General features: G+C 44.3%; 1 protein-coding gene across 2 annotated transcripts in view; it reads left to right on the top strand.

Annotated features, from left to right (window-relative positions):
- Window positions 1-26,342, top strand: part of atp8a1 (ATPase phospholipid transporting 8A1) — a 182,245-nt gene that overhangs the window by 23,394 nt on the left and 132,509 nt on the right. For both annotated transcript variants that reach the window (XM_084150005.1, XM_084150006.1), the window contains exon 2: window positions 18,997-19,117. In XM_084150005.1, the coding sequence (XP_084006131.1) occupies window positions 18,997-19,117 (121 nt within the window). The remainder of the gene's footprint in view (window positions 1-18,996; window positions 19,118-26,342) is intronic.

The raw sequence follows: 26,342 nt of genomic DNA, 5'->3' as shown, positions 1-26,342 counted from the left end.
ATCTGTCTGTAAACAATTGTTGGAAAAATGACTTGTGTCATGCACAAAGTAGATGTCCTAACCGACTTACCAAAACTATAGTTTGTTAACAAGAAATTTGTGGAGTGGTTGAAAAATGAGTTTTAATGACTCCAACCTAAGTGTATGTAAACTCCCGACTTCAATTGTACATACAGTGGGGGAAAAAAGTATTTAGTCAGCCACCAATTGTGCAAGTTCTCCCACTTAAAAATACGAGAGAGGCCTGTAATTTTCATCATAGGTACACGTCAACTATGACAGACAAATTGAGAAGAAGAAAATCCAGAAAATCACATTGTAGGATTTTTTATGAATTTATTTGCAAATTATGGTGGAAAATAAGTATTTGGTCACCTACAAACAAGCAAGATTTCTGGCTCTCACAGACATGTAACTTCTTCTTTAAGAGGCTCCTCTGTCCTCCACTCGTTACCTGTATTAATGGCACCTGTTTGAACTTGTTATCAGTATAAAAGACACCTGTCCACAACCTCAAACAGTCACACTCCAAACTCCACTATGGCCAAGACCAAAGAGCTGTCAAAGGACACCAGAAACAAAATTGTAGACCTGCACCAGGCTGGGAAGGCTGAATCTGCAATAGGTAAGCAGCTTGGTTTGAAGAAATCAACCGTGGGAGCAATTATTAGGAAATGGAAGACATACAAGACCACTGATAATCTCCCTCGATCTGGGGCTCCACGCAAGATCTCACCCTGTGGGGTCAAAATGATCACAAGAACGGTGAGCAAAAATCCCAGAACCACATGGGGGGACCTAGTGAATGACCTGCAGAGAGCTGGGACCAAAGTAACAAAGCCTACCATCAGTAACACACTACGCTGCCAGGGACTCAAATCCTGCAGTGCCAGACGTGTCTCCCTGCTTAAGCCAGTACATGTCCAGGCCCATCTGAAGTTTGCTAGAGTGCATTTGGATGATCCAGAAGAGGATTGGGAGAATGTCATATGGTCAGATGAAACCAAAATGGAACTTTTTGGTAAAAACTCAACTCGTTGTGTTTGGAGGACAAAGAATGCTGAGTTGCATCCAAAGAACACCATACCTACTGTGAAGCATGGGGGTGGAAACATCATCATGCTTTGGGGCTGTTTTTCTGCAAAGGGACCAGGACGACTGATCCGTGTAAAGGAAAGAATGAATGGGGCCATGTATCGTGAGATTTTGAGTGAAAACCTCCTTCCATCAGCAAGGGCATTGAAGATGAAACGTGGCTGGGTCTTTCAGCATGACAATGATCCCAAACACACCGCCCGGGCAACGAAGGAGTGGCTTCGTAAGAAGCATTTCAAGGTCCTGGAGTGGCCTAGCCAGTCTCCAGATCTCAACCCCATAGAAAATCTTTGGAGGGAGTTGAAAGTCCGTGTTGCCCAGCGACAGCCCCAAAACATCACTGCTCTAGAGGAGATCTGCATGGAGGAATGGGCCAAAATACCAGCAACAGTGTGCGAACCTTGTGAAGACTTACAGAAAACGTTTGATCTGTGTCATTGCCAACAAAGGGTATATAACAAAGTATTGAGAAACTTTTGTTATTGACCAAATACTTAATTTCCACCATAATTTGCAAATAAATTCATAAAAAATCCTACAATGTGATTTTCTGGATTTTTTTTCCTCATTTTGTCTGTCATAGTTGACGTGTACCTATGATGAAAATTACAGGCCTCTCTCATCTTTTTAAGTGGGAGAACTTGCACAATTGGTGGCTGACTAAATACTTTTTTTCCCCACTGTACAGCGTTAACAATGTCTACACTGTATTTCTGATCAATTTGATGCTATTTTAATTGACAAAATAATTGCTTTTCTTTCGTAAACAAGGACATTTCTAAGTGACCCCAAACTTTTGAACGGTAGTGTAAGTTCGACACTGAAGGAGAGGACGCGTCAGTTGTCATAAAATATGAGAGGTATTTTCTTAAGGTAGGAGGTGTAATATGAGCAAAATAAATGTGTGAATCCGCGTTTAGTAACGTTTGAATCTATTTTCTGACCGACACATGCTACATTTGGATCGGTTTGGGACTGCGGACCGAAGCACTTGTATCGTAAACATTTTGAATAGGGGACCAATGCGTATTAAACAATGAATGTGGCAGCCCTATCGTTACATCCCTATTGAACAGATCCAAATATACACTAAGTGTTCAAAACATCTTGAACACCTGCTCTTTCCATGACATAGACTGACCAGGTGAAAGCTATGATCCTTTATTGATTTCACTTGTTAAATCCACTTCAAATCAGTGTAGATGATCAATTAAAGAAGGATTTTTATGCCTTGAGACAATTGAGACATGGATTGGGTATGTGTGCCATTCAGGGGGTGAATGGGCAAGTGAAAAGGATTGTGCCTTTGAACGGTGTATGGTAGTAGGTTTGTGTCAAGAATAGCAGCGCTGCTGTGTTTTTTACGCTCAACAGTTTCCCGTGTGTATCAAGAATGGTCCACCACCCAAAGGACATCCAGCCAACTTGACACAACTGTGGGAAGCAAGGAGTTGACATGGGCCAGCATCCGGGGGGGACGGGACGGGACAGGACTCAATGTTTTGTACTCTGTGTATGCTTCTTCAAACGTGAGCCCGGATAGATAGCCTATATAGTTTGGTTGGTTTTTGTTTGGTCACGTTGTTGCCGTCGTCTTGGACTCTGACAACATTCTTTATACCTGTATGGCACGGATTCAACATCCTTAAGTGCCCGTTTATTCAGCTGAAGGTCACCAAAGCAGTAGGTCCCACCTTGAATTTGAATCAGTACCATTACCCTCCCCTCTAGCTCATTCTGTCACCCTGTGCTGGCCAGCTGGCCATCCAAAGTTACAATGGAGCTCTTGGCTGCATACATGTCTTGTGACAAAATGGTTTACCTAGGTTTCAGGAATGTAATTCTTCTCCGTACGTTACATTACATGAAAGTGGCAATTACCCACCTTGAGCAAACCAGAGAAAGCTTTTTATCTATGGAACGCCATTTGGGTCTTTGTCAAAAAAGCTACAAGTCAAAAAACACAGATGCATCAAAAATCACTGACACGTCAAATAACACTTTGACGTGTCAAATAAGCTTTTAATTTGACGCATCAATAACAAAATGATATTTTTGAATGTTGTGTGGGCTGAATTTGCTTGCGCAAGCGAAGCGCCATCGCTAGGGTCAGTAGCACTGTGAAAGCTGTAAACAAATAATTCTGCAAACAAGCACACACACCTGCCACGATGTTTTTACAGTACCGCGTTGGTAATAAGCCGTTATTTGTTCGACCGAATGGGGAAAACGTCTGTGGTAAGCATTTGAAATAAGATCAGGAAGCTGACTAGTGGTGGCTATTCAGCAGCCTGATGGTCTGAAGGTAGAAACTATTGGCCAGTCTTCCAGTTTTTGCCATGATGCTCCTGTACTGCCCGCATCTGAGTGTTTGAAGCAGGGAGAACAGGGCATGGCTTGGGTGGCAGTGGTCCCTGATGATCTTCTTGGCCTTCCTGCGACACCTAGTGTTTTAGGTGTCCTGTAGTGCACCCAATGGTGCATTCAGCTGTACGTATCACTCTCTGAAGCACCTTGCGCTCTGCGACGGTGGAGTTGCCGACCAGGCTGTGGTGCAGCCCGACAGTATGCTGACAATGGTGCTCCTGTAGAACACTGTGAGGGCCCTCAGGGACAGGCCAAATTTCTTCAGCATCCTTCATCTCCCTTGCATCTGGAAACCCATCTGTTGCTAGCAGGGTTTGGAACCGGTTCAGGGAACAGAATCAGAACTGGGAACGAAAGTGATCTATACCGTTCCGGAACAGAACCATTATTTTAAAAGCATGGGAACCAGTTAATAACGTTATTTTACGTTACAGAAATGTTTTTAGTCCCACAAAAAAATGCAACAAAGTGCCTATGCAAGGCCACTTATTCAAGTGTCTGCCTACCAGCTGAAAATCTTTGCCAGTGCGTGTGTAGGCTACCTGGCCCTCCACCTCCGACGCATAGGCTACTGACGTTACAAGCGTGACTCAGAAATTGAAATTTTTAATTGGAGAAGAATGGATTACATTTTTCAATGCTAGTTAAGGATACTATAGTTATCATGTTGCACATTGGATTTGTTAACTACAAAAAGGACAAACGTGTTTTTAATTCTGGTGTCGCTCTGCACACACAAGCAGGTAGCCTATAATTCTGATAATGCATGTCATAAGATGCCCAGCGCTTCAAGCCAAGCCTCCTCCACCCTCACTCGCTTTCTCCCCACCCGCAAAACGTAAGTCGCATCTTGCGCCCTGCACTTGTATGTCCATTGCGCATGGAAACAACTAGGCTATAGTTTTCCCGCTCCATAGCAAGCTGCTCTATTCGCACTGATTGGTAAAGGAATTGAATGTCACGCTAAATGTAAAAACAAAAACAAATAATATTTCAGCGGTTTCAAAAGGAACAGAAAGGAAGGATATAAACCAGTACTTTTTGGGGTTCTAACCTGTTCAGAACCTGTTCAGAACTTTATTTTGTTGGTCGGAACAGTGGATCAACTAATAACAACAAGATAACTAATGTAAAGCATACTGTGTTCATAATAAGTACAGTGAGGGGAAAAAAGTATTTGATCCCCTGATGATTTTGTACGTTTGCCCACTGACAGACATCAATTTTAATGGTAGGTTTATTTGAACAGTGAGAGACAGAATAACAACAAACGCATGTCAAAAATGTTATAAATTGATTTGCATTTTAATGAGGGAAATAAGTATTTGACCCCTCTGCAAAACATGACTTAGTACTTGGTGGCAAAACCTTTGTTGGCAATCACAGAGGTCAGACGTTTCTTGTAGTTGGCCACCAGGTTTGCACACATCTCAGGAGGGATTTTGTCCCACTCCTCTTTGCAGATCTTCTCCAAGTCATTAAGGTTTCAAGGCTGACGTTTGGCAACTCGAACCTTCAGCTCCCTCCACAGATTTTCTATTGGTTTAAGGTCTGGAGACTGGCTAGGCCACTCCAGGACCTTAATGTGCTTCCTCTTGAGCCACTCCTTTGTTGCCTTGGCCGTGTGTTTTGGGTCATTGTCAAGCTGGAATACACATCCACGACCCATTTTCAATGCCCTGGCTGAGGGAAGGAGGTTCTCACCCAAGATTTGACGGTACATGGCCCCGTCCATCGTCCCTTTGATGCAGTGAAGTTGTCCTGTCCCCTTAGCAGAAAAACACCCCCAAAGCATAATGTTTCCACCTCCATGTTTGACGGTGGGATGGTGTTCTTGGGGTCATAGGCAGCATTCCTCCTCCTCCAAACACTGCGAGTTGAGTTGATGCCAAAGAGCTCGATTTTGGTCTCATCTGACCACAACACTTTCACCCAGTTCTCCTCTGAATCATTCAGGTGTTCATTGGCAAACTTCAGACGGCCCTGTATATGTGCTTTCTTGAGCAGGGGGACCTTGCGGGCGCTGCAGGATTTCAGTCCTTCACGACGTAGTGTGTTACCAATTGTTTTCTTGGTGACTATGGTCCCAGCTGCCTTGAGATCATTGACAAGATCCTCCTGTGTAGTTCTGGGCTGATTCCTCACCGTTCTCATGATCATTGCAACTCCACGAGGTGAGATCTTGCATGGAGCCCCAGGCCGAGGGAGATTTACAGTTATTTTGTGTTTCTTCCATTTGCGAATAATCGCACCAACTGTTGTCACCTTCTCACCAAGCTGCTTGGCGATGGTCTTGTAGCCCATTCCAGCCTTGTGTAGGTCTACAATCTTGTCCCTGACTTCCTTGGATAGCTCTTTGGTCTTGGCCATGGTGGAGAGTTTGGAATCTGATTGATTGATTGATTGCTTCTGTGGACAGGTGTCTTTTATACAGGTAACAAGCTGAGATTAGGAAGTTCAGGAGTAAAAACAAACAAAATAGAATTATTGTAAAATTGACTGTGTCCTTAAAATGTATATAGTATGTATAAGCTAGAAGTAGAGGCCTAAGCGTTGTTGTTCACTAGTTTACTCCAATTAGGGAAGGGGTGGTGGGGTTGGAAAGTAATAAAGGAAAATATATATTTTTAAAGGATGTGTGTGTGTGTGTGCCAAAATTCCTCCACAGCGACGTGAGAGACTGATCAACAACTACAGGAAGCATTTGGTTGGAGTCATTGCAGCTAAAGGTGGCACAACCAGTTATTGAGTGTAAGGGGGCAATTACTTTTTCACACAGGGGAATTGGGTGTTGCATAACTTTGTTTATGAAATAAATATGTAATTGTTGTGTTATTTGTTCACATATGTTCCCTTTATCTAATATTAGGTTTTGGTTGAAGATCTGATAACATTCAGTATCACAAATATGCAAAAGTAGAGAAAATTAGAATGGGGGCAAATACTTTTTCATAGCACTGTACATACATACATACATACATACATACATACATACATACATACATACATACATACATACATACATACATACATCTGCAATATTAAAGCTGATCTACCCCCTTAAAAAAATTAACTAAAAAAATAATTCCGGGTTCTGTTCAGAACAAAACGTTTGGAAAATAATTTCTGTTTTACCGCCTGTTTACTAGACAGTCTTCCTCGTCATGGCTAGATATTTGTCAGTTTCACAATACACACCTAGAATTTGAATTCATATTTGAGGGTGTTTTGTCAATCACTGAAGTTGACCATTTTGGTATTTTCTAACCTGCGTCTTGTCAAGCGACATATCCCTTACAGCTAAACTACCACAGGTGATAATCACTAGCATTCATGCTAGCAAGTTTCTCTACTTAAGCGGAGGCACCATTCCCTAAGCGCCAGTTGTTGCCTTTAACCACCCTCTTGACTCCACACTAATCCAATAAGCCACCCATCCTGAGCTGTCATCTGGGTAGGCCGTTGCGTAACCGGCCAGGCAGGGACGGCCAACCCGTGTAACCCCCGGTGACCAAAGGACTGCAAGGGGGGCCGGGCTATTTATAGCCTCAGAACACACGCCAGAGACAAAAGAAGAGGGAGAGTGAGCGAGAGATGGAGTGGAGGGAGAGGGGTAGTCGGCAGTTTCTCTTTGTTCATCCTGATAAGAGCCCATGCCAAAAACAAAACGGACAAGATATGTAATTAAAGACAGCGAAGGTTTGCTTGACATGAGTCAGGGTGTTATGGGAGAGGCGGGGGCAGATAGGATTGGCTTTGAGATCTGTCAGACTTCCACTCTATTTCCTCCTCGGCCAAGAAAAGGGGGTGGAGGGGTTGGGGCGGGGGGGTCGCATTGCAACTGGGGCATATCCGGTGAGGGCTCCAGTTGCAGCCCCTCATGAACTGCGGTTTGTTGTTGTTGTTGTTGTTGTTGTTAGCAGGCATCTCCATTGCCAGCCTCGTTCCCCCACTTTTAGAATGCCACATCCTCCTGGTCCATATTTATTTGCCAGAATTCCATTTACAGTCATGCTCACCAGTTGCCCCCCCCACACACACACACACACACACACACGCTCTTCCAACGTCATTCGCATGGCTTGGAAGCTGATCCGGCATCCCATTGGAAGGGACGTACACAACAACCTGAGAGCCTGGGAACACTGCAGTCCCGTCAGCCTTTGACCTTTGGAGTATAGTACTCCCTCTGCAATACTCAGTTTGAGTCGTATTAATTAAAACATCACACCACACTGTAATCCAACCTTTCCCCAAGCCCTAAATGTTAGTTTCTTGATTTACATAAAAAGTGACATTGTGTAAATGTGTTTTCAATCATGGTGCTATGGTTTGTGTAGGCCCTACTATGGCAGCCAGTGTTGTCACGATACCAGAATTGTGTCTTTGATACTGATACCAGGATTAGTATCATGATACCGAAACGATACCAAAACAATACCACAGCAAAAAAGGCGTATTAGCCAAAGTCACAGAATGGCACTTGATCCAGACAGATAAACGTAGCTACTACTCTGTTCAATCGTTGGGTGTCTTTTCAATTCAATATCATTACATTTGAAATTTGATGTCAATGTTTTTCAGAGACAGCCATGTATGCATTAATGAATCAATTATACAATATTACAAGTACACTTTTTACCAATCTGACTACATAACGTAATGGTAATCATTTATTTGAATGGTAAATCTATCTTGATAAACTGGGTAAATCAAGATTCACCCTAGGTCTATTCACAATACAGGTGAATGCATATTCAGTAGGAGCGTGTGCATGCATGTAGTTATTGAGCTTGTTTTGGCTGATTTCATGGGGCTACAGATGATGATGATGATGATGATGATAAACAATCTCCTTCCCTTAAATTTGGGACTTATTTTATTGTACTGATTAACAACATTTGCATAAGTTAGGGATGGGCATTTGAAATAATTTCACTATTCAAATATTATGGTAGAGCATGTCTTGACTGCATCAAATCGATGTAAAGAAGCTAGCTAAGATAGCCACCTAGGCTAATTGCTGCTATTTTGCTGTGCTTCCCATCCTTGTCTCTGGAATAGTCAGTGCTTGTCCTTGGGGTGCCAACCAGGTTGTGCCATAGTGCTGTACCCACTGGAGCGTAGTAGGGGAGCCATACCAGTGTGATTCCCACTCTATCCCTCTCCCCTCTACGTTGTGCAGTGTCATGGGGGAGCTGAGTGAGCTGTCTCCACCCGTCTCTGTCCATTCCACTCCACTGGCTGCTGGCAGGTTGGAGCTTGGAGAGAAATCCCTGAGTGGAATGGAGAAGCCCTCGTTCTCACTGGATAATCCCTAAAGCACAAGGACGTAGCCTAGTACAGTAGTACTCTCCATCGTTAGAGCTGCCCTGATCTCATCTAGGCAAGCCAGTTAAGAACAAATTCTTATTTAGATGTCCTTATGTACATTGCTAATCTAACACTATCACTCTTACATGTGTGGTTGTTAATTGGACCAGTAACTCTCGCCACGTATGGTATAGTTGTGGTTGTTAATTGGACTGGTAGATATTGCCACGTATGGTATAGTTGTGGTTGTTAATTGGACTGGTAGATATCGCCACGTATGGTATAGTTGTGGTTGTTAATTGGACTGGTTGATATCGCCACGTATGGTATAGTTGTGGTTGTTAATTGGACTGGTAGATATCGCCACGTATGGTATAGTTGTGGTTGTTAATTGGACCAGTAGCTCTCGCCACGTATGGTATAGTTGTGGTTGTTACTTGGACTGGTAGATATCGCCACGTATGGTATAGTTGTGGTTGTTAATTGGACCAGTAGCTCTCGCCACGTATGGTATAGTTGTGGTTGTTACTTGGACTGGTAGATATCGCCACGTATGGTATAGTTGTGGTGGTTAATTGGACGGGTAGATATCGCCACGTATGGTATAGTTGTGGTTGTTAATTGGACGGGTAGATATCGCCACGTATGGTATAGTTGTGGTTAATTGGATGGGTAGATATCGCCACGTATGGTATAGTTGTGGTTGTTACTTGGACTGGTAGATATCGCCACGTATGGTATAGTTGTGGTTGTTAATTGGACGGGTAGATATTGCCACGTATGGTATAGTTGTGGTTAATTGGATGGGTAGATATCGCCACGTATGGTATAGTTGTGGTTGTTAATTGGACCAGTAGCTCTCGCCACGTATGGTATAGTTGTGGTTGTTACTTGGACTGGTAGATATCGCCACGTATGGTATAGTTGTGGTTGTTAATTGGACTGGTAGATATCGCCACGTATGGTATAGTTGTGGTTGTTAATTGGACGGGTAGATATCGCCACGTATGGTATAGTTGTGGTGGTTAATTGGACGGGTAGATATCGCCACGTATGGTATAGTTGTGGTTAATTGGATGGGTAGATATCGCCACGTATGGTATAGTTGTGGTGGTTAATTGGACGGGTAGATATCGCCACGTATGGTATAGTTGTGGTTAATTGGATGGGTAGATATCGCCACGTATGGTATAGTTGTGGTGGTTAATTGGACGGGTAGATATCGCCACGTATGGTATAGTTGTGGTTAATTGGATGGGTAGATATCGCCACGTATGGTATAGTTGTGGTTGTTAATTGGACGGGTAGATATCGCCACGTATGGTATAGTTGTGGTTAATTGGACGGGTAGATATCGCCACGTATGGTATAGTTGTGGTGGTTAATTGGACGGGTAGATATCGCCACGTATGGTATAGTTGTGGTTAATTGGACGGGTAGATATCGCCACGTATGGTATAGTTGTGGTTAATTGGATGGGTAGATATCGCCACGTATGGTATAGTTGTGGTGGTTAATTGGACGGGTAGATATCGCCACGTATGGTATAGTTGTGGTTGTTAATTGGACGGGTAGATATCGCCACGTATGGTATAGTTGTGGTTGTTAATTGGACTGGTAGATATTGCCACGTATGGTATAGTTGTGGTTGTTACTTGGACCGGTAGCTCTCGCCACGTATGGTATAGTAATAGTTGTGGTTGTCGGAGCTGTGTGTGTTCTGAAGTGGGGAGCTAAGTTGACTAATGTGATTGGCAGTGCCATTGGTGCTCAATAGTAAGGGCTCTTTTACAGAGAGGGTAATTTTAAGTCTGAGGGGAAATTGGATGGAGTGGATACGTTCAAATAACGAATGGTCTCTAACCTAGATTCCACCAATATCCATGACTGTGCTACAATAGAGGAAATGGAAATGAGTCTCTCACTAACTCTACTAGTCGAGACTGACTCATTGATTACCTAATCACAATAGCAATGTATAAAGCACTATGCTAATAGATTCACTGAATAAATTTTTAGACCTAATTCATATGCATATTTGCATGCATGTTTGTTTGTTCTACAAGTATCACAGAATAAAAGTGTGTGCATTGGTTGAAAATTGTGTTCTGGGCCTCTCATTGGTTGAAAATTGAGGGTAAATTCCAGAAAATGAAAGTGCGTCATGAGGAAACACCACTCGCCTTGATCAGTATCATATCTTCTAAATACTTGGTGTGGTTTACATGTCTAGCCTCTATGGGTGGCATTGTCCTCTTACTAACACACGTGCATTATCAGTAAACACATTACTATGAGAACGCGTTATGAGTAAACATTTTTAATAAACAGGTGATCTCATACTGCATCTCTCAATTAGGCCTACATTACAGTGTGAGCTGCGTGTATAGGCTACTACAATTCCAGCACATTACTATGCTTGACTATATAACTACTTTAACTAGGCTATAATTTCCTCCTCATGGATATTGTCAATGGAAATGTACAACCAAAACCCCACTGCATATTATAGTTTCACTCATCCCATCTGTTTGCAATGTTACTGTGCGTTTGCTTACTCCGTTAGCTCTCTAAACGAGTGTCGTGCAGACAGTCAACCTAAACCTATGCAAAACTTTCCACAGAGTTTGAATTAAAAGCAAATAGAAATTGACCTTTAGGCGTATTACAAGGCAACATCTTTTTGTATTTTTGCCAAAACTGTGTTTTTAGCCCAGGGATGTGTATTTAACCAACGGCCCAAATACAGCCAAGCTTTCCTTTAAACATCTTGGCCCAGTCAGAATGATGATTTGAATGGCTCTTTTGCATGTGTACCCTATCAGTACCACCCACCAAAACCCCAGTAACCATGAACGCACACTGGTTCTTCAGATTGAAAGCATTGTTCCCCAGTAACAATGAACGCACACTGGTTCTTCATATTGAAAGCATTGTTCCCCAGTAACCATAAACACCGGTTCTTCATATTGAAAGCAGTGTTCTATCTCCAAGAATGTAAATTAGATCTCAGAACATAGCAGTAGAACTTCTTTGATTGAAGTCACATGCTCCTGTTGAGAGATCTTGGGGCCCTTGTCTGTGTTAAGACAGAGCGCCTTAGATGAAGGACATTAGGCCTAATGTGTGCTACTCGGAGAGCTAGGCACAATGTCTACTTGTTGAACATGGCAACAAATGGTAGTTCTGTGGCGATGGCTCACCGACCTTTAACCCTTGATGGTAAACTCCCTGCTGTTGACTTAACTTTTTTTGTGTATAAATAATTAAATTGGGTCATTCACCTAAAGTAGTACTCTCTATATAACCATACAGGAAGTATATGAATAGGCTATATTCAATTTTGTTCATTTTACAGGTAACAGTGGACATTGTCAATGGCAGGCTTAGTTACAGTGCATTCGGAAAGTATTCAGACCCCTTCCCCTTTTCCACATTTTGTTACGTTAGTCTTATTTTAAAATTGATTAAATAAAACATTTTCCTCATCTATCTACACACAATACCCCATAATGACAAAGCGAAAACAGGTTTTTAGAAATGTTAAAAAACAGATACCTTTATTTACATAAGTATTCAGACCCTTTCCTATGAGACTCGAAATTCAGCTCAGGTGCATCCTGTTTCCATTGATCATCCTTGATGTTTCTACAACCTGATTGGAGTCCACCTGTGGTAAATTAAATCGATTGGACATGATTTGGAAAGGCACACACCTCTATATAAGGTAGTTATATAGTTGACAGTGCATGTCAGCGCAAAAACCAAGCCATGCGGTCTAAGGAATTGTCCGTAGAGCTCCGAGACAGGATTTTGTCGAGGCAGAGATCTGGGGAAGGGTAACAAAAAATGTCTGCACCATTTGAAGGTCCCCAAGATCACAGTGGCCTCCATCATTCTTAAATGGAAGAAGTTTCGAACCACCAAGACTCTTCCTAGAGCTGGCCGCCCAGCCAAACTGAGCAATCGGGGGAGAAGGGCCTTGCTCAGGGAGGTGACCAAGAACCCAATGGTCACGAGTGGCGCAGTGGTCTAAGGCACTGCATCGCAGTGCTAGCTGTGCCACTAGAGATCCTGGTTTGTATCCAGGCTCTGTCGTAGCCGGCCGCGACCGGGAGACCCATGCGGCGGCGCACAATTGGCCCAGCGTCGTCCAGGGTAGGGGAGGGAATGGCCGGCAGGGGATGTAGCTCAGTTGGTAGAGCATGGTGTTTGCAACGCCAGGGTTGTGGGTTCGATAAAATAATGTATGTGCTAACTGTAAGTCGCTCTGGATAAGAGCGTCTGCTAAATGACTAAAATGTAAATGTAAATGTCACTCTGACAGATCTTCAGAGTTCCTCTGTGGAGATGGGAGAACCTTTCAGAAAGACAACCATCTCTGCAGCACTCCACCAAGCAGGCCTTTATGGGAGGGTGGCCAGACGGAAGCCACTCCTCAGTAAAAGGCATATGACAGCCCGCTTGGAGTTTGCCAAAAGGCACCAAAAGGACTCTCAGATCACGAGAAACAAGATTCTCTGGTCTGATGAAACCAAGATTGAACTCTTTTGCCTGAATGCCAAGCGTCACGTCTGGAGGAAACCTGGCACAATCCCTACGGTGAAGCATGGTGGTGGCAGCATCATGCTGTGGGGATGTTGTTCAGCGGCAGGGACTGGGAGACTACTCAGGATCGAGGGAAAGATGAACGGAGCAAAGTACAGAGAGATCCTTGATGAAAACCTGCTCCAGAGCACTCAGGATCTCAGACTCGGGCGAAGCCTGGCACAGCCTTAGACCACTGCGCCACTCAGGAGACATGCACTGTCAACTGTGGGACCTTTATATAGACAGGTGTGTGCCTTTCCAAAATCATGTCCAATCAATTGAATTTACCACAATCGAGTTGTAGAAACATCTCAAGGATGATCAATGGAAACAGGATGAACCTGAGCTCAATTTCGAGTCTCATAGCAAAGGGCCTGAATACTTATGTATTTCTTTTTTTTCTTTTTAATAAATTTGCAAACATTTCATAAAACCTGTTTTTGCTTTGTCATTATGGGGTATTGTGTGTAGATTTGAGGAATTTGTATTTATTTAATCCTTTTTAGAATAATTGTACAATGTTGTGTTGCCACCATGTTGTTGTCATGTGGTATTCCTTCCATGCTATGTTGTTGTCTCTCTTTATGTAGTGTTGTGGTGTCTCTTGTCGTCGTGTGTATTTTTGTCCTATATTTTTAATCCCTACCCCCGTCCCCGCTGGAGGCCATTTGCCTGTGTGTGTGTGTGTGTGTGTGTGTGTGTGTATGCATGTATGCATGTATGCATGCATGTATGCATGCATACATATACATATATATATATATATATACACTGCTCAAAAAAATAAAGGGAACACTAAAATAACACATCCTAGATCTGAATGAATGAAATAATCTTTTTTAATACTTTTTTCTTTACATAGTTGAATGTGCTGACAACAAAATCACACAAAAATTATCAATGGAAATCAAATGTATCAACCCATGGAGGTCTGGATTTGGAGTCAACCTCAAAATTAAAGTGGAAAACCACACTACAGGCTGATCCAACTTTGATGTAATGTCCTTTAAAACAAGTCAAAATGAGGCTCAGTAGTGTGTATGGCCTCCACGTGCCTGTATGACCTCCCTACAACGCCTGGGCCTGCTCCTGATGAGGTGGCGGATGGTCTCCTGAGGGATCTCCTCCCAGACCTGGACTAAAGCATCCGCCAACTCCTGGACAGTCTGTGGTGCAACGTGGCATTGGTGGATGGAGCGAGACATGATGTCCCAGATGTGCTCAATTGGATTCAGGTTTGCTGAACGGGCGGGCCAGTCCATAGCATAAATGCCTTCCTCTTGCAGGAACTGCTGACACACTCTAGCCACATGAGGTCTAGCATTGTCTTGCATTAGGAGGAACCCAGGGCCAACCGCACCAGCATATGGTCTCACAAGGGGTCTGAGGATCTCATCTCGGTACCTAATGGCAGTCAGGCTACCTCTGGCGAGCACATGGAGGGCTGTGCGGCCCCCCAAAGAAATGCCACCCCACACCATGACTGACCCACCGCCAAACCGGTCATGCTGGAGGATGTTGCAGGCAGCAGAACGCTCTCCACGGCGTCTCCAGACTCTGTCACGTGCTCAGTGTGAACCTGCTTTCATCTGTGAAGAGCACAGGGCGCCAGTGGCGAATTTGCCAATCTTGGTGTTCTCTGGCAAATGCCAAACGTCCTGCACGGTGTTGGGCTGTAAGCACAACCCCCACCTGTGGACGTCGGTCCCTCATACCACCCTCATGGAGTCTGTTTCTGACCGTTTGAGCAGACACATGCACATTTGTGGCCTGCTGGAGGTCATTTTGCAGGGCTCTGGCAGTGCTCCTCCTTGCACAAAGGCGGAGGTAGCAGTCCTGCTGCTGGGTCCTACCTGAGCCACTTGTGTGGGTTGTAGACTCCGTCTCATGCTACCACTAGAGTGAAAGCACCGCCAGCATTCAAAAGTGACCAAAACATCAGCCAGGAAGCATAGGAACTGAGAAGTGGTCTGTGGTCACCACCTGCAAAACCAGTCCTTTATTGGGGGTGTCTTGCTAATTGCCTATAATTTCCACCTGTTGTCTATTCCATTTGAACAACAGCATGTGAAATTTATTGTCAATCAGTGTTGCTTCCTAAGTGGACAGTTTGATTTCACAGAAGTGTGATTGACTTGGAGTTACATTGTGTTGTTTAAGTGTTCCCTTTATTTTTTTGAGCAGTGTGTGTATATATATATATATATATTTTATTTATTTATTTATTTATTTATTTATTTATTTGCTACTGCTCAACTAAAAAAAATCTGTTGACCAAACAATCGACCAGTCGACTAATTGGGGTCAGCCCTAGTTATCATATATCTTAGTTGTCAATGAAATGTATTTGGCATCGATCAAATGGGCAGGAAGGCAGGTTTCCACACAGTTGTCAAAACGTGGGTTGGGACAAGCATGCATTGGCAGGCAATCTGCAGAAGGGCGAGCAAGCTACTATTCCCCATTTTTTTATCATTGCAATTTAGAGGCCAACTTCAAGCTGAAAAGGTTTGAGACAGTATATCTACTGTTCCCTCGTTAGATTTGAACTAATCTCGCTCTTACTAACATTAGTTGTTGATATGCTTAGGCAACAGAGAGACAGCCTACCTGTTCATGGTTGTTTGATCAATAGGACTGTAAAGTTCCCAAATGTAAGAGGACTCCTTAGGTATTTACATATTTGCAGAAATCCATTCAGGTGTATTTTGTGGCTTTTAGCGAATGCTTTCTATTGATCTGAAGTTGCACTTTTGCTACTGCCTGTAAACAGTCTAGTTCAAAGTGAGTGATGGCCAGCCCGTGTGTCAGATGGCTTATTTGCATATTGGCCTACTGTAGCTCTGATTGGCTATGGCGCACCCGTCTGTAGGGTCTGGTCCTGGACAAGACGGATGTTTTTATTAGGTTTTATTTACTGCAGTGTCTTAATTGTCCAAACACATATTGCAATAGAATTTTCACAAATGCCCTAGTATAAGTAATTCCCAAACATTTTATGAAAGTATGAACACGTGAAAACAACCATATCTAAGTGGTCGCTTGTCAGAAAATGTAAAAAAAAAAGGCGTCATTCTTCCTGGCAGTGTATATGAACAGATTTTTACACAAATTTTTTGTTCCTAAAACGCTGTAAGTTCCAATTTAAACAGCCTAGTACCTGTTTTTGGGGAACTAGGATTTTTGTCAGCTCAAGAATTCGATGCCAGGGAGTGTAGGCTAGTCATGTCCGATTCAAATGAATGAATTGAGGACAGAAGTAGGCTAGTCGTGACTCCTCAAGTTAGTTTAGAAAGAAGTCAGTAGCTAACACATCCATGTTTGTGTGTATTTGCTTAGTCTCAGTCCCTACCCAGTGGTATCTGTGCTTGGGATCAGTCCCTACCCAGTGGTATCTGTGCTTGGTATCAGTCCCTACCCACTGGTATCTGTGCTTGGGATCAGTCCCTACCCAGTGGTATCTGTGCTTAGGATCAGTCCCTACCCACTGGTATCTGTGCTTAGGATCAGTCCCTACCCACTGGTATCTGTGCTTAGTATCAGTCCCTACCCACTGGTATCTGTGCTTGGGATCAGTCCCTACCCAGTGGTATCTGTGCTTGGGATCAGTCCCTACCCACTGGTATCTGTGCTTGGGATCAGTCCCTACCCAGTGGTATCTGTGCTTGGGATCAGTCCCTACCCAGTGGTATCTGTGCTTAGTCTCAGTCCCTACCCACTGGTATCTGAGTTTAGGATCAGTCCCTACCCACTGGTATCTGTGCTTGGGATCAGTCCCTACCCACTGGTATCTGTGCTTGGGATCAGTCCCTACCCAGTGGTATCTGTGCTTGGGATCAGTCCCTACCCACTGGTATCTGTGCTTGGGATCAGTCCCTACCCACTGGTATCTGTGCTTGGGATCAGTCCCTACCCAGTGGTATCTGTGCTTGGGATCAGTCCCTACCCAGTGGTATCTGTGCTTGGGATCAGTCCCTACCCAGTGGTATCTGAGTTTAGGATCAGTCCCTACCCACTGGTATCTGAGTTTAGGATCAGTCCCTACCCACTGGTATCTGTGCTTGGGATCAGTCCCTACCCAGTGGTATCTGAGTTTAGGATCAGTCCCTACCCACTGGTATCTGTGCTTAGGATCAGTCCCTACCCACTGGTATCTGAGTTTAGGATCAGTCCCTACCCACTGGTATCTGTGCTTAGGATCAGTCCCTACCCAGTGGTATCTGTGCTTGGGATCAGTCCCTACCCACTGGTATCTGTGCTTGGGATCAGTCCCTACCCACTGGTATCTGTGCTTGGGATCAGTCCCTACCCACTGGTATCTGTGCTTAGGATCAGTCCCTACCCACTGGTATCTGTGCTTGGGATCAGTCCCTACCCACTGGTATCTGTGCTTAGGATCAGTCCCTACCCAGTGGTATCTGTGCTTGGGATCAGTCCCTACCCAGTGGTATCTGTGCTTGGGATCAGTCCCTACCCACTGGTATCTGAGTTTAGGATCAGTCCCTACCCACTGGTATCTGTGCTTAGGATCAGTCCCTACCCAGTGGTATCTGTGCTTGGGATCAGTCCCTACCCACTGGTATCTGTGCTTGGGATCAGTCCCTACCCACTGGTATCTGTGCTTGGGATCAGTCCCTACCCACTGGTATCTGTGCTTAGGATCAGTCCCTACCCAGTGGTATCTGTGCTTGGGATCAGTCCCTACCCACTGGTATCTGTGCTTGGGATCAGTCCCTACCCAGTGGTATCTGTGCTTGGGATCAGTCCCTACCCACTGGTATCTGAGTTTAGGATCAGTCCCTACCCACTGGTATCTGTGCTTAGGATCAGTCCCTACCCAGTGGTATCTGTGCTTGGGATCAGTCCCTACCCACTGGTATCTGTGCTTGGGATCAGTCCCTACCCACTGGTATCTGTGCTTGGGATCAGTCCCTACCCACTGGTATCTGTGCTTAGGATCAGTCCCTACCCACTGGTATCTGTGCTTGGGATCAGTCCCTACCCACTGGTATCTGTGCTTGGGATCAGTCCCTACCCACTGGTATCTGTGCTTAGCTTAGGAGAAGCCAGTTAAAGGTGTACCTGCAGTGTCTGATCCTCCTTAAAATGGCACCCTGAAGGGACATTGTGTAAGAGGCACTTTATCTAGTCGTAATCCACTCTTCTGTGACTTCTGTAACACACACACACACACACACACACACACACACACACACACACATACACAGTGCCACCTGAACCCTGCAGAATGGATGACCCTGAGACAGATTAGCCCTCGACTCTGCCATCTGCTCTAAGAAAGCCTTGTGTTAGAGAATAAGCCCTGCCTGGACCAACCTTGTCATACCTTTCTTCTTCTTCTGTGACCTCATCCTAAAGTCTTCAGTGCCTTTCTTTGAGAAAACCTCTAACTTTCATCTTAATGGTCCCTGTATAGCTTTGGTTCGATTCAGCACAGAGAAGAGCCATTAACAAAATCTATGCAAAGTACTGACGTCTCACATTGCAAATAATCTGACTAGAGGGTCATTCTATTAAACGGATGAAGCTATCTGGGAAAATCTGGTGCTGAAAAGACAACATTATGTACATGTAGGCAATGAGAATTTCCTTTTCCCCTTCTCCCCTCAGGGTACGAAAAGACAGAGGACACGGCAACCTCCACAAAGACCGCCTTAGCTGACCAAGAAGACGCACGACTGATATTCCTCAATCAGCCACAGTTTACCAAGTTCTGCAGCAATCACGTCAGGTAAGACGTCTGTTCATTGGTTGGCCTATCATCCTATTATTTGCTTGCAGAACGTTGAAAGACTGTGACAATCCAATTTCCCATAGTAAAGTCTAGACATAGAAAGTGGTAGCTTAGCCCTAGAGACTAGGGACTAGGGATGTGACAAATGGAAAACATTTCTTAATGTTTAAACTGTATTTCTTTAAAATCGGTTTTCCGTTAAAACAAAAACAAAAATCACATGACTTCACAATGCAGCTTCGCTGCTGCCAGCAACGGTTTAGGTATCCCTTTCAGATGGTTAAGTATTGCACCTGTACTACCATTACTGTACCTCAATTCCAGCTCGCAAAGTTTGCATTTCCTTCTCATTTAACTTGTCAAAGTATTGCCATACAGGACCGCTGCTGTCGCTTGCCTTTCTCTGCCATTTTCCCAAAGTTAACGACGATGACGTGGTGGAGAGTCGACTCCAAAATAATTTATGTCGACTCCCATTTCTGAGTGTCAAGATTCGATTCAGCTAGGAATCTACTCCTGAGTCAGTATTTTTGGAATGGAGGAGACTGATTAGTTGCTATACTTCCGAGAACACAAACACTTGCATCTCTAATCGCAAGCTAGTGAGGGACGGAGAAAGAGGGGAGGGTCACAGTATAGGCAAGTTGGCCACCACGCAGACCGAGTCAGAACCGTGCACTAGGCCTATCTAGCGGCAATCAAATGCTGTATCTCACAATGGAATGCTGTATCTTGCAATGTCTCGCAACTTCAGTAAAGCAGGGCCTGTCATTAATGAATAGGCTAAGGTATTCTACACACAACAGACCGAAGACTGAACACACACTCGCATCTTTAGCGAAGAGCAAGAGCAGTCGAGTGTGAGGGAGAGCGAGAGGAGGGGGCAGGAAGAAATAATGTTTTGGTAATCTGTATCTCTTCCTCACTGGTTTTATTTAAATTACACAACTTTCACCAGGCCTTTGCAAAGGCTATAACACGGGAAATAATGTTTTCTGAAAGTGATTAGAATTGTGTGAATTTTTTGTGTATTGGGCCTCAAAGGTACCGAAAGGCTTTTGGGTCTCCGGGTTATTTTGTTCCACTGTACATCATTACCAGATAAAGTCAAACTGCAGTACTTCACGTCCTCTTTCTCTTTCTCTCCCCCTGCCTGCCTGGCCCGCTTTGCCCTGACACCTACCGTGCTGGGGGGGGAGGTATTACCTCCAGTGTTGCCACTTGACAAAGCAGAGGAATTGTTGCTGAGAAGGCAGCAAAGTTCAAGACATGGCCGTATGTCAATGTGTCGGAGTTGAAATATGGGCTCGGGATGATCTATAGTGGGGGTGGAAGGAGGACAGGCAGGCAGCTTCTACACCCTGATAGAAATGTACAGCTACTACACGCTACGTGCCTGCCGGTCTTGGTGGGACACACAGGCCACATGCCAAACGGACAAGGTGCAACTCTTCCAGTTTTAAAGGTCATTGTCTATTTGAATTCGACTAACCTGTGCCCCCGCACATTGACCCTGTACCGGTACCCCCTGTATATAGCCTCGCTACTGTTATTTTACTGCTGCTCTTTAATTATTTGTTACTTTTATTTCTTATTTTTTGTAGGTATTCTTTCTTAAAACTGCATTGTTGGTTAAGGGCTTCTAAGTAAGCATTTCACTGTAAGGTGAAATGTAAATGCTGTTGTATTCGGTGCATGTGGCAAATAACATTTGATTTGAATTGACAAATAGAAGAGAATTATGAATATCTGATAATTCTCAGTGACATCTGAAGATAATCCATGCGGTGTACTCTGAGGTATGTGCTGGTGTGAGAATCTCAACTATTTGGGAACTGGCAATGGTGACCCAGAGGTAAGCATTTTTTCCCATATCAGTCCCCTGGCATGTCGGACCTCTTGACCTTGACCTTTAACCCCACAGAGAGACAACAGACCAGTGATGTTCGTTGAGTCATGTTTCATCAATAGTACTACTATGCCGACATACACTATTCCACTATAGGCTTCTGTACATTAAAGACTGACTGGAGCCCCCATGCCCCTATCCCTCTCTGACTCACAACAGCCCTTCTACAACCACTAAGGGCTCTCGTTGTGGATTCGTCCAGAAACTCTACCTCGCTAGGGCTACGTCCCAAATGGCACCTTATTCTCAATATAGTGCACTACTCTGGTTAAAAGTAGTGCACTATATAGGGAATAGGGTGCCATTTGGGACTCAACATTAGTTAGCTCGCTAGCGTTTCCCTCCTCCGTTCCTTGTGGAGCCGTGTTGCATTGAAAGGTCAGGTCTGGGCTGGCCATCCTCTGTCAGGGAATATTAGCGTTAGCTTTCCTGCTGCATGAGCGGCTGGAGATGTCTGCATCGCCCACACAGAGACACACCGATCCACCGCCACAGGAAGAACATAGAGCCGCAGCAACATACAGCAGACTACTAGAATGAGATGAAACACGAAATCAAGCACCAGATGAACACAATGAAAGGACAACGAGTCAATGTTTAGCATCTTAGCATAGAGTAACCAAGCAAGTCATGTCGTGCCCAAAAATGTGCCTTCTTGGAATCCTCTTTTTATCCGCTGCTATCTTGGATCTCCAATTCTCGTTCCGACTTGTGTCGATGTGATTTGGTTCCATCTGATCCTTGAACACTGTTTGTATGTTGCTGCCCATAAAAAGTCACCCAGAGAGTCACTTTCATAGTCTGGTCCAAGATCTGGTTTTGCTGTCTTGCCAACTCCTATGGTCATTATGTTTGTCATGGCAACGGTCATAGTGGTTGTCTATACAGCACAAACAGATCTGGGACCAGAGTGGTATACTACGATGGAAGCTAGATCTACATTTACATTTTAGTCATTTAGCAGACGCTCTTATCCAGAGCGACTTACAGTTATTGAGTGCATACATTATTTTTTAAATACTGGACCCCCGTGGGAATCGAACCCACAACCCTGGCGTTGCAAACACCATGCTCTACCAACTGAGCTACATCCCTGCCGGCCATTCCCTCCCCTACCCGACGCTGGGCCAATTATGCCCTGCCCCATGGGTCTCCCGGTCACGGCCGGCTACGACAGAGGCCTGGATTCGAACCAGGATCTCTAGTGGCACAGCTAGCACTGCGATGCAGTGCCTTAGACCACTGCGCCACTCGGGATCTACTCAGGTCGTGTTGACCAAAGTTACCTCTTCAAACCTGATTCGTAGTATAGGTCTCAGGCAATCACCTTCACACATTCTATTTAAACTAAAATTGTTATAACTCGTGTGTTACTTCATCTCTCCATACACCGCTCCACCACTATCACCACTAGCATCTCCATAATGATCCGTTGCCCCACTGTGGTGGCCTTGTCGTTCGCTGTGTCTGTGTCCCAAATGGAACCTTATCACACAGACACAAATGGGCCCTGGTCAAAAGGAGTGCCCGATATAGGGAATAGGGTGCAATTTGGTACACAGCCTGCTTGTCGTGTGCGTGAAGGGAAACTGTTTATTCAACTGCACTACTTGTCAGACCAGATCTTGTGCTAATGTAATGTGACATGGGATGTGGTGGTGGTGGTGGGATGTGCATGACTTCCACCAGGGCAAACCGAAGAGTCAGGCAGGGCAAGCTGTTGTCCATTGTGTGTTCTGTGAGAAGCTGACATGGTGGATCCATGCAGGGAATAAGGCACAAGGGGGCACGCGTGTACGCACATGAAAGGATATGTGTGTGTATGTGTCAATGTGTATATGGGTGTGTTATTTATATATATCACACATATATTCACATATACACATGGACACGGTCAGCCGGTGATAGTCAAGCAAATAACTGTTGGTCTCACGAAATTGGGGAGAAAAAGGGGGTACAAAAATAAATATAGAACTTTAGTTCGACAATCGTCTCGTGCAATCTAGAAATGTTGACCACTTGAGCTCGTGAAGTGTTTGATTCGATTTTCGATTACATTTGCATTGATGTCAGAGTTATTAGAGGGACAATAGAGTGCTGAGTACCAGGCAGTTAGAAGTTTGGTAGGCTACTAATGACCATCAGCAGCATCAGAGCTTGGAGAAGCCTAATTACCGTGACTAAACGGTCACATGGAATTTGACTGCCTTCATGACTCGTGACCGCCGGTGTGGCGGTCACCGTAACAGCCCTACACACACACACACACACACACACACACACACACACACACACACAAGGACACACACACACACAAGGACAAGGACACACACACATGGACACACACGGACACGGACACACACACACGGACACATTCACAAACAGATGTTGTGTTCTCATATGTAAATGTCCAGTTTAGGGAAACCTGTCTTTCTGCTTTTTCATTTCAAGGTTAAGGGCTTTTGTGCAATTGTGTTTCCACACAAGATTAACTTGACAAGGTCAGATTTGAAGCTATAACGGTGACATCATCCGGTTATGCCAAGTCAGGTAATGTAATGTCTGTGATCATCCTCTCTCGACTGTCCCCAAAATTGCTACAAATGTCTTCACAGGCTCTTGGCTATGGAGCCATAGGGCTTTGGCCAAAAGTAGTGCACTAAACAGGGAATAGGCTGCCATTTGGGACGGAACCCTCAAGTTTCTGTTGTTGAACTCATGTTCTTTTTTGAGTTGCGAGATGAGAGAAGGAGGAAGTGGTCTCGGTCCTGAGACCACGTGCAGATAACGAAAGGAGAGCTGGTGCAGTAATCTCAATTGAAGAAGAGTAATGTGAAAGGAGAGCTGGTGCAGTAATCTCCATTTAAGAAGAGGAATGTGAAAGGAGAGCTGGTGCAATAATCTCAATTTAAGAAGAGGAATGTGAAAGGAGAGCTGGTGCAGTAATCTCAATTTAAGAAGAGGACTGTGAAAGGAGAGCTGGTGCAGTAATCTCCATTTAAGAAGAGGAATGTGAAAGGAGAGCTGGTACAGTAATCTCCATTTAAGAAGAGGAATGTGAAAGGAGCACTTCTTTATTGATGACATTTACCGTGGTTTTGCCCCAAAGAAACACGGAAGGAAAGAAGAAGCAAGCGGAGGAGTAATGGAAGATGGAAAGAAAAGGAAGTAGCAGGAAGAACAAAATAATACATTATGAGCCAAACACTATGGATATCATTATCTTTACCTAGTGTAACAGGTAGCACCATCCCCCGGGGGTTCCAACGAGGTAGACTAGGCCGGGTCATGGATGCTGTGGTGCAGAGGTGACAGCACTCCCTAAGCCACCAAAGCCACCTGGCCAACTCCTCAACGTAACACACAGCCACCTGGCCAACTCCTCAACGTAACACAAAGCCACCTGGCCAACTCCTCAACGTAACACACAGCCACCTGGCCAACTCCTCAACGTAACACTAAGCCACCTGGCCAACTCCTCAACGTAACACTAAGCCACCTGGCCAACTCCTCAACGTAACACTAAGCCACCTGGCCAACTCCTCAACGTAACACTAAGCCACCTGGCCAACTCCTCAACGTAACACTAAGCCACCTGGCCAACTCCTCAACGTAACACTAAGCCACCTGGCCAACCTGGCTTTTTTTCCCCAGGTGTGAATTTTCACTAGGGGGTTCAAATGAGGTAGACTAGGCCAGGTCCAGTAAAGAGCCTGGCTGGTAGTGGACAGTGTCCACCCATCCAGCAGTGGAGCGTGTCCACCCTTTTCTCAGCTTTTGTTCAGACACTTCCGACTGCGTGTCAAAGGGGGGAAGGAGAAAAAGAGTTGAGTATCATCCGCATAGCATAGCAATGGTAGGATAGACCATGAGAATATTAGGGAGCTGAGTAACTTGGCGTACAGAGAGAACAGGAGAGGGCCTAGATCTGAGCTCTCGGGGACACCAGTAGTGAGACCATGTGGTGCAGACACATCCTTTTCACGTCACCTTGTTCAAACCACCTTTTTTAAGTTTTACTTACAAAAAAGGATTTCTAAGAAAAACTCAATGGAGGCTTGAAAAAGGCTTGACCTGTGTACTGATGAGGTTTTCCATTACATCGCTCTGCAAGGCTGATACGTTATTGTACTATGGCCTATTGTATAGCAATCTGCAGCCATGTGTGCTGTGCTGTTGTCTGATATCCGCATCTCTCACAGACTGAGCCCCACTAGACAGATGAGACGGGGAGATGATGAATGGAGCGCTATCTCTTTTCATTGACTGGCGTACTATCCTCGCCCTGTCTCTGTTTTGTATTACCGTGTGTGTGTGTGTGTCTGCTTGTTGATGTTGATTTATCGCAGTCTGTCTGATCGTGTGCCTTGTCTATGGATGGAGGACTATTATAGATTGTGCTTACAGTATATGATCAGTGTTGTCTCTGTGTGTGTGTGTGTGTGTGTGTGTGTGTGTGTGTGTGTGTGTGTGTGTGTGTGTGTGTGCAAAAGCTTGACTGGCGTTGCGTTATGCTTCCCTTATCTACACCAGTAGATAACGTAATGTGTGAAAATAATATACGTCAGTGCCATCACCTGAATAAAACAAATAACAGGGTCCTTCCACGAAAAGAGTGCCTTTTGCTTCCCTTTGATAGTTTAAGTCGAAGTTGTCCCCAAATATTGAATGCATTTTAAAAGCTTATTGTACAGTATTAAGTGAAGTGCCCTTTAATTAATATTGCATAGACCACATGTTTATTTTTTGCCATTTTCTGGTGTTTTGTGGTGGAAAACTGAGCAAGTCGACCATAACACGTCAACCCTGTTACCAATAGATAGACAGGCTAGAAATGTTTTATTGTGAAGCTTTCCTTGCATTCAGTTGCCCCTCCCTGTTGCACACAAGCTTCCATTCCCCCTTTCACAAGGGGATTTCTGACTGATTTAAGATGATGTCGTCAACCCTGTTACAGTCAACCCTGTTACGGTCAACCCTGTTACTTTATTTGGCACTTAATAGGCACTTACTATTAGGGATGTGACAAAAAATAATATAATATATATATATATATATATATATATATATATATATAACGTTTAAACTGCTATTTTTTAAAATCCACGTCAATTCACAAGGCAGTATGTATGATCGCTAGGGCCAGGCAATGAATTATATATACCGCAACCCTTTACAGACAGAATGCAGTACAGTAACATGTCGATAATTGATAACTTTTCAGACAATTAAAAAAAGTGCTGCATCTGTACCTTTTCAGACAGTATAATTCTGCTCCGGCATATAATGTTCTATTGTCTCCCTGACAACAAC

This window comes from Coregonus lavaretus, assembly GCF_964263955.1.
Source record: "Coregonus lavaretus genome assembly, chromosome: 32".
Taxonomy (NCBI): domain Eukaryota; kingdom Metazoa; phylum Chordata; class Actinopteri; order Salmoniformes; family Salmonidae; genus Coregonus; species Coregonus lavaretus.
The sequence above is the reverse complement of the archived record's forward strand: the minus strand, read 5'-3'. Positions and strand labels throughout refer to the sequence as shown.